We start from the raw sequence: 9,247 nt of genomic DNA on the forward strand, positions 1-9,247 counted from the left end.
GTTTACTATACCATGAATTGATTGACTATATATGCATGCCCCGCTTAATTTTTTTTTTACTTGTTAATAAATAAAAAACCAATCACCTATTATATTGTCATGTAAGGAGGTGAAATGAGGAGAGAAGTATAGTATCACTCTTATATAAATTAAATAATTTTGGTTCATATTTTTAATATTTTGGCCAATTTGATTATTTTTGGTATTGATATTGGTATATTTTTCTTGCCAACAATTTCATAGGGCCGGGGATCATTTCAAAATTAAGAATTTCCACAGTCAATTCAAAATTCCACATTTTTCCGCCTAATAAATTAGAAATTAAGTTACCTACCCTGTACTGAGACAATGTCGGGTTTGCCCTTGAAACTAAGACGGGATTTTACTTGGTCGGAGGGTCACATTTGGAATTTGAAACACGTGGTCTTGAACTTGAACAGCTGTTGTGTTGCAGCAGCGCGGAGTCAAATCTCATGCGGCCTTCTATTCAAACTACATGCCCCATCCACGCCGCCTCTAATTCGTCAAACATGAAGTTGTTCAAGACCGTATGTAGTACAAATCCGATGATTTTAAGTTTGGAAATCCTAGTAAACGAGGATTTCATTTCAATGTGACATTTAGTTATACTAATACACATTATAAAAAAAATTCACTTTTCGTCCATTGACTATTATACATGTATCACATTTGGTCATTGACTATTAATAATTTTAAATTAGGTGCATCACTATGTAATTTGTATATATCACATTTAATTCTTAATTATTAATATTTTCAAATTAGGTGTATGACTATATCATTTGGTCATATCGTCCAATTTGCTGGCGAAGTTTTTGACCAATTATTACTGAAAAAATTATTTTTCTCGTTGAAATTCCGACAATAGTTGACCAGAAAATTGGATGGTATAGTAAGACCAAATACAATATAAATTACAAAGTCATGCATATAGGATGGTGTAAAAAAATCGAGTAGAAAGGAGAGCTGATGTAGTATTACGTACGTAGCCATCTTATTATTACTAATTTACTATCTAGCTTTGAAGAAAGGTTAGTTGTGTTGACTTAGATTGTTATTAAAAGAGATAGATATTGGTCATCATAACGCAAAAATCAAGGAGCTGATGGGCATGCATGACTTGTTCAAAAATCAACAATATAATATGCAATGCAGTGGGTGTTGAATTGCATTTATGGTCAACACGTTACTATACCCGGCCTAGCTAGCTACTAGCTAGCTCCGTCCGATTCCCATTCAACTTATACTGCTACTACCTAAATCTGCTCGCTCGCTAGCTACTTAATTCTGCTTTTTCAACGTAACGTGTTTCCATTGTTTCCAACAACACCCTACCAAATCTACCTATATATATACCTCTTCCCAGGCCTTATATTTTCATACATAAATTCTCCAAGCTAACCAAACAAAACAGATCATACCGAGCGACTACCAACTCCAACCGATCCATCCAAAATATTGTTTATTTTTCGCCAGTTTTGAATTGAAACCTTATTATATAATATAATGGATTACAGGAGAGCGAGCAGTTTGTTGGTGATCTTAGTTGTGTTTGTGGCGTTGGCGGGGCGAGTTGAGGTTGAGGCGGGAAGGGTGTTGTCTCAGGATTTCGCGGCGGCTAACCACCTGGTGTTGGAGCAGGCCAAGATGAGTTTGTCGAGTTGGCTGGAAATGTTGCCGTCCGGACCCAGCGCCAAGGGGCCCGGCCATTGATCATATCGTCGGCACAGGCCGGAGCCCGGAAAACATGCAATTAAGCAACCCGCTGGTTGATCTCACTACAACATATATCCATGGGAATGGGAGAACAGCAAGCTAATAAACATATAGCCTATACACACTCACATACATTGTTACATTCTTTTTTAAACGGAGTAGAGTAGTAGTATTTTTTCATTTTTCATTATTATTTTTTTCTTTTCTCTTCTGTTTGCCTGTACCGTATTATTAAAAAAAAAAAAAAAAAGAAAAGTAAAATAATAAATATTATTTATAATTTATGTTTACAGTTCAACAAGCGTTTGTAGTCCAACGGTTAGGATAATTGCCTTCCAAGCAATAGACCCGGGTTCGACTCCCGGCAAACGCAATTTTACTTAATTTTTGGTCAATTTCCAACCGATAAATTGGCTCCGTTGAAATTTTATTAATTTATATTTACCAACCAACAAGCGTTTGTAGTCCAACGGTTAGGATAATTGCCTTCCAAGCAATAGACCCGGGTTCGACTCCCGGCAAACGCACATTTGGTTATTCTTGGGTGGTTAAGATAAAGATTACTTTTAATAGTTCATTAAAAATTTGATTGTATAAAGAATTTGACAAAGTTAGCTATTAAGTTTTGATTGTAACATGTAAAATTATTTTTGAGGATATTAATTTATTTTATAACAAAAATTATCAATTTTTACTATTATAAACATTCTTTATAATAGTAAAAATAAAAATTAGGCCAAAAATCATTTACCAAACAAGCTGTTTGTAATTCTTCTTACCTTATGTTATATATTAATTACTACTATTCTTTGGTACCACAATCTGCAAAAATATTTTGTTAAAAAGTTTTAAAATTAATTGAAAATAAATTTAAAATACAGTAATCATTACGTCAACAGGACGGGATAAACATGTCACTTTATGTTAAATTATAATTTTGCACATGTATAGTTCGACTTCATATTTGACTTTTTTTTTTTTTTTTTTTTTGAAAAAAAAAACTTTAAAATTAGTTTGTTACTTGCATATATGTACCAAGGTTAAAAAGGAGAGATGTTTATGAAATGACACCTTTACCCTACAAATTGTTTTTGCTAACGGAAAATCATATGTGGTCAATTTTTGATACTTGAAGGACGTTTAATTTATTGATAATACTAAAATACTTGAAGGACTATTAGAGGTATTAACTTAAACCTAAAGTAATAAATTATATTTTAAAAATTGTGCATAATTATAAAATAAGTTGAATATTTGCATTCTATGAAGAGAGAGGATGACATGGGATTTTGGGTAGGGTCCACAGGGTCAAATTACCTAGTACAAAAATGTCAATCATTATGCTATGGACCGGTGTCCAGCATGCATTGTGGACACGATAACGGTTCCGTTATTGATACCGTTATTTTTCACCATTTTTTTTTAATTTCTTTTTCTTAAATTTCATACCGCTTTGTTATAGGAGCATATGTTCATAATTTTATTACTATATGTTCATAATTGTAAGTTCATAATGTCAGAGCTCTGTGTTCATAATTCCACAATTGTACATTCATAATTGCATAATTGTACATTCATACTTCCATAACTGTACATTCATAATTCCGTAACTGTAGATTCATAATTCAATAACTGTAAATTCATAATTTTCGAAGCTCTATGTTCACAATTTTAGAGTTCTATGTTCATAATTTTATCACTAATGTTCATAATTGTAAGTTCATAATGTCAGAGCTCTGGTGTTCATAATTCCTAACTGTACATTCATAATTCCACAAACGAATAATGCCGTTAACGGCGAGACAAAATCAATTTTTTTTTTTTTTAACTGGAATGCCGTCATTTTGGATTCGTGTCTACAATGCATTGTGAACACGAGTCCACAACATAATTTGCGAAATGGGGTGGTCTATGTATTATGATTTATGATCTCCATGGAATTGAAGAGAGAGTACAGTTGAGAATGGCATGCATATATGCTGTTATACACTTATATACTTATATATATCCACCACTACATGCATTTTGACATTTTCAACTACCCTATATACAATGTTGCTTGTGATCTTGAAATTTTCTTTTCCTTTTTCAGTTTTTTTGTTTGATGTCAAATCATACACGAGAAGTTTAATCTGCATACTCAATAATATACATAGTACTCAGCTAGCTCCCTTCATACACGTTCCCTCTTCCCCATCTATATATACGTTAGCTTGCCTTCTCTGGTTATCCATCAGAATAAGTTTTACCATAAAGAAACTCTCTTCTCCTTCACATTTCTCTGTTTCTCTCTGCAACTCAGCGTAGCATGCTGCCTTCCGTCATCCCCAATTGAGAGTTCCAGAAGATCAGAAGAAGAAGGAGCTCCAGAATCAATAGGTATATATTTCTATTGCCAGAGTTTGTTACTTTAGTGTGCTTGCTTCTTCATTGTTGTATTCCAGTAGCCATATTTAGTTTCTTAGGTAAAGAGAGAGAGAGAGAGAGAGCTTCGATAACCCAGAAAGATATCATGCTGAACAAGAATATGATGGAGCAAGTATAGTGTTATGTAATCTAGCTAGGATATGGTCCACCATGTCATATTAAGTTGGAGAACAAAACTTACCAATAATTCTGGCATGGCATTACATCCAACCAGTAAATCATAATACTCCGTAGGTAGATTGGGAGAGTTACATTTTTGCTTTTTTCTTTTAAAATTTTTTTTATTAATATAAAATTAAAATAATACTTTTAAATTCAGTAACAGTCACGTCATCACTAATCGGATGAACAAATTAAATCAATTTTGATTTAATTATATGATATGATTTTGAATTTAGGTGAGTTGAATCGGAATTTGATCGAGATGCAGGGAGCACTATGGGGATCAGTTTTCATCTTTTTCCTCACGATTGGTGCAGTGCAGTCGCAGCAAACTGTGAATCCCCTCGGATCACAATCCACGCCGCCTGTTCAATCGCCGCCACCACCGCCATTGTCTCCTACTCCTCCTTCCCCGCCTAAATCGCCCACCCCACCTCCACCCCCTTCCCCTACCTCCCATCCCACTCTCCATCGCCCCGTTGGGCCTCGAGAGCCATATCACCAAAACAACCCGCCTCCACCCCCTTCCCCTACCTCCCATCCCACTCCCCATCGCCCCGTTGGGCCTCGAGAGCCCTATCACCAAAGCAATCCACCTCCACCCCCTTCCCCTAGCTCCCATCCCACTCCTCATCGCCCCGTTGGGCCCCGAGAGCCCTATCACCAAAGCAACCCACCTCCATCCCCTTCCCCTACCTCCCATCCCACTCCGCATCGCCCCGTTGGGCCCCGAGAGCCCTATCACCCAAGCAACCCACCCCCACCTCCTTCCCCTACCTACCATCCCACTCCGCATCGCCCCGTTGGGCCCCGAGAGCCCTATCACCCAAGCAACCCACCCCCACCCCCTTCCCCTACCTACCATCCCACTCTGCATCGCCCCGTTGGGCCCCGAGAGCCCTATCACCCAAGCAACCCACCTCCACCCCCTTCCCCTACCTACCATCCCACTCCGCATCGCCCCGTTGGGCCCCGAGAGCCCTATCACCCAAGCAACCCACCTCCACCCCCTTCCCCTACCTACCATCCCACTCCGCATCGCCCCGTTGGGCCCCGAGAGCCATATCACCGAAGCAACCCACCTCCACCCCCTTCCCCTACCTCCCATCTCACTCCCCATCGTCCCGTTGGGCCTCGAGAGCCCTATCACCAAAGCAATCCACCTCCACCAGGGGTGTCTGGCACAAGGATTTTAGTTGGAAAAGATTTTTAATGTTATAAGGAAATATCTGTGAAGTTTCTAGTGTATGGCTCAGCTCCTCATTGTTTGTATGGACAATCTACATTCTCAGGGTTTTAAAACCATTGCTGATGGGATAGAAAAAATTTAATTCATCAAGTGTTTTTTTTGTTGATTGTAATTTTATAGTTTTATAACTTGATTTTGAATGCAAACCCCTAGGATGGTTATCAATGACCTAGCACATTTTTTAGGAACAACCTTATCTCCCACAAATCAAAGGAGAAGAACAATATACCAAGCAATCAACAATGGAGTTTGCATGAGATAGGCAAGAAGAGATAGGTGTTTTAAGGCAAATTAAAAAGAAACAAAATATTTATTCATTATTCAAAAAGCCAAAATATCCAAGAACAATACAAATTTAGGGTATTTATAGGCATACTTACCCTAGTTAGGAATAAATGAATAAGCTAATTACTAACAAAGCAACTTAAAAATATATAGTAGGTACTCACTGTGCTCGCCGTCATGAGGAGCTTATCCCTAGAAGATTGTTGATACCTCAGGTTCAGAATGATGATTAGTTTTTGGCTTCTGTTGATACCTCATCTGGCCTGGAAAATTTTCTGTTTAATTTTTCTCACTGAGTTTTGTGCTTATCTTTTACTTTGTATGTTGCAGTACTAGTACCAATGTGTGGTGTTATTTTATTTTTATAATTAGTTCTAAAATTTTGAAGACTACCCTTTCAAAGTAGTTAATTCATAGTTTTGAATTGAGTGTTATCTGGTTGGTATTTTTCTCTTTAATTGCTATTTTTCAAGACTATGATTTGAAACTAAGTTAAAATCGCTTCAGTTTCAAATTGGATGCCATGTTTCTACTCAGGTCAAATTGATTTGCATCTTTCTTAGACAAAAAGTGTATTCATATTCCACTAGTTATTAATGAAGCTAGAATTTAAAAGGGTCTTGTTATTACTCTTCCCAACGTCTAATTAAGTAAAAGGTAATCAATCATACCATATTGAAGTTTTTACCTAATATAAGCTAAGTTGTACCTAAAATTCAAGTGGGATATACATGCAATTCCATGAACTCCTGGACATCAAGGGCGTTTGGTTGGAGGGATTTTAAATTCCCTTCCCACTTAATTCCCACCTAATTCCAAAAACCATTAAATTCCGTAGTTTGGTTGGAGGGAATTGCAATTCCATGGAATTGCAATTCCCCCATTTTCATGGAATTAAAATCCCATGTCCCCCCTGGTATTTTAATTCCTGGGAAAAAAAAGATAGTGATGAGTCAAAATTACCCATTCCTTTTTTTAACCTAAAATTAATGTCTAACAACAATAATGGACATTTTTGACTTTATACTACTTATTCCCTTTCAATTCCCATGTATACCAAACACTGGAATTGAAATTCCCAGTAATTTTATTCCTGTCAACCAAACACTGGAATTTAAATTCCCACTTTATTCCCAGTAATTCAACTCCCATGGAATTACAATTCATTTCCCACATAATTCCCTCCCTCCAACTAAACGCGCCCTATTAGTGTATGAGTTTGACAGTTCTTGCCTGAAGCAGTGATGAACCTTGAAATTCAGTGCTTCAAATTTGTTACGTTGGGGAATTGTAAATTCTAAAGCTCTTGGTTTGTTATATATTTATATTGACTAAAACAGATAATAATTTCATGCAAGTCTGATGGACTACAGAATATTCTGTACAACATGTGAGTGTATATAGTCTGGATTTGTTGGGAAGGAAAATTTTATTGCTTTTTGTATTTATTTTTCTTTCCCACAAGGCATTTTCTTCTTCCTTCTGTGTATATTATTTCATATAGGACAGTGGCATCAGGTTGGAGGAATAATAATATTCTTGTCTTGGGGGGTCAAGATGTGTTAAATCTAATTAACAGGAAAATAAGACAAATAATAATTGACACACAATTTCTCCAATGTTTTGTGTTTTTAGCTCAATATATAAGTTTACGTGTGTTGTAGTAGCAGAGAATGTAAATGGGGACAATTGCCTTCCGTGTTCATTAAGTTTTGGATCTCCTCACTCCTCACACAATCCCAAAAGCAGTAAGAAAAACGTTACACTTCAATTCTCTAATGACTTTTTTTGTTTTAATTGTAGGTGTTGTATAATAGCAAAGAATGTAAATAATGGGAATCAAACAATTGTCTTTCATGTACTCAAAGTATACATTGTCCAATTAAATACACAATCGTAATAACATGGAAAAGAAAAGTGATGGGAATTAGGTAAGGATAACAACGGAAGGTTCGAATCGAACTATGTACTAAGTTTTTGTTTCCTTTCATTTTCGTTGTTATTATTATTATTATTATTATTATTATTAACTTTCTTATAATAATAATAATAGTAATAATAATAATAATAATTATTATTATTATTATTATTATTATTATTATTATTATTTTCATTTTGTCGTATCATAATCTCCACTGACCAACCTTTCATAAATTACAGTATCAGCACCCCGTGATAAAAAAAAAAAAAGGTTCTCTAATATATCATTTATTTCAAGTTTCAATGCAAGCCCATAAGTTTATCATGCTTCTATCTTAATTAAGATGTTACAATAAACTTGCATAGTTCATCAGCACTACAATGCTTTGTCCCATCAAAATCCTTTCTATAGATACAGGGAATGCATCAGATGTCCTCATTACAACGTGAAGCTAATGAACCATCAATAAATATTCATTTTTAATATACTAAATGTCTGTTTTTATATTTTATTCTTCCCGTGTATATTATTTTATAGGTAGGGCTATTTACAAACCGAACATAAACGAATGGAGGTTGTTCGTGTTCATTTGTTAAGGATTTTGAGTGTTCGTGTTCGTGTTCGTTTGTTAAGGTTTTCAAAAATCATGTTCGTGTTTGTTTGTTAAGCGTTCATTAGTGTTTGTTAACGTTCGCAAATATGTTCACAAACGTGTTCGTTAACGTTAACGAACATGTTCACGAACGTGTTTGCTAACGTCCATGAACACGTCGCGAACGTGTTCGTTAACATTAACAAACACGTTCAAAAACATGTTCGTTAACAAGTATGTTCATGAACACGTTCAAACCTATGACCATCAATTTGGATTATTAATATGATCATTATTAAAATTTAAAACTTGTAACAACCTTCTGATCTATTTATTGTCTGATGAGTTGGTTAGTTGTTCCCATCAAAAAATATTGGAAGTGGACATCTGTTTGCAACTGTTGCTCACACTAGTCATGCACAAAAACTAAAGGTGCATGAATAGGATGCACCACACTATGCAAGTTTATTGTTTCTGAATGCATTTGTTATAATTTTTAAATTATAACAACGAATATTAAAGAAGCTTATCGGCCCCCATCAAACAAGTTTCGTACCGGGCAGACAGATCACAGATAACATCATTGTTTATCAAGAGGTTTTAAACTCTATGAGGATTAAAAAGGGTTCAGTGGGTTGGATGGTGCTTAAAGTGGATTTGGAAAAGACCTACGATAGGTTAGCATGGGATTTTATAGAGGACCCTCTTCTAGACATTGGCCTCAACCACCAATGGAGGAGGAATATTATGTCATGCATCACAACCTCAAGATTAGCCATCAACTGGAATGAGAACCGGTCAGAATGGTTCCATCCGGGAAGAGGAATTCGTCAGGGAGATCCCATTTCTCCTCTTATTTTTGCTTTATGTACGG

At 35.9% G+C, this 9,247-nt stretch overlaps 1 protein-coding gene and 2 non-coding genes across 3 annotated transcripts; all 3 read left to right on the forward strand.

Moving 5' to 3' along the window:
- The first annotated feature begins 2,038 nt into the window (after positions 1-2,038).
- On the forward strand, positions 2,039-2,110 carry TRNAG-UCC. The gene has a single exon. It is a non-coding gene; the product is annotated as a tRNA-Gly (tRNA).
- Positions 2,111-2,192: 82 nt separating this feature from the next.
- TRNAG-UCC lies at positions 2,193-2,264 on the forward strand. Its single transcript has one exon. It is a non-coding gene; the product is annotated as a tRNA-Gly (tRNA).
- A 1,656-nt stretch (positions 2,265-3,920) lies between these two features.
- On the forward strand, positions 3,921-5,687 carry LOC109161824 (leucine-rich repeat extensin-like protein 1). The gene is made up of 2 exons (XM_019310357.1): positions 3,921-4,116; positions 4,563-5,687. Exon 2 carries the CDS (start codon positions 4,589-4,591, stop codon positions 5,537-5,539), a length of 951 nt encoding a protein of 316 aa, XP_019165902.1. The 5' UTR covers positions 3,921-4,116; positions 4,563-4,588; the 3' UTR covers positions 5,540-5,687.
- The last annotated feature ends 3,560 nt before the right edge of the window (positions 5,688-9,247 follow it).

Source organism: Ipomoea nil, unplaced genomic scaffold (assembly GCF_001879475.1).
Source record: "Ipomoea nil cultivar Tokyo-kokei standard unplaced genomic scaffold, Asagao_1.1 scaffold2926, whole genome shotgun sequence".
Classification (NCBI taxonomy): domain Eukaryota; kingdom Viridiplantae; phylum Streptophyta; class Magnoliopsida; order Solanales; family Convolvulaceae; genus Ipomoea; species Ipomoea nil.

What these genes read in the sequence shown, in the direction of transcription:
- LOC109161824 (XM_019310357.1), top strand. Translation starts at nt 4,589, where the DNA reads ATGCAGGGAGCACTATGGGGATCAGTTTTCATCTTTTTCCTCACGATT.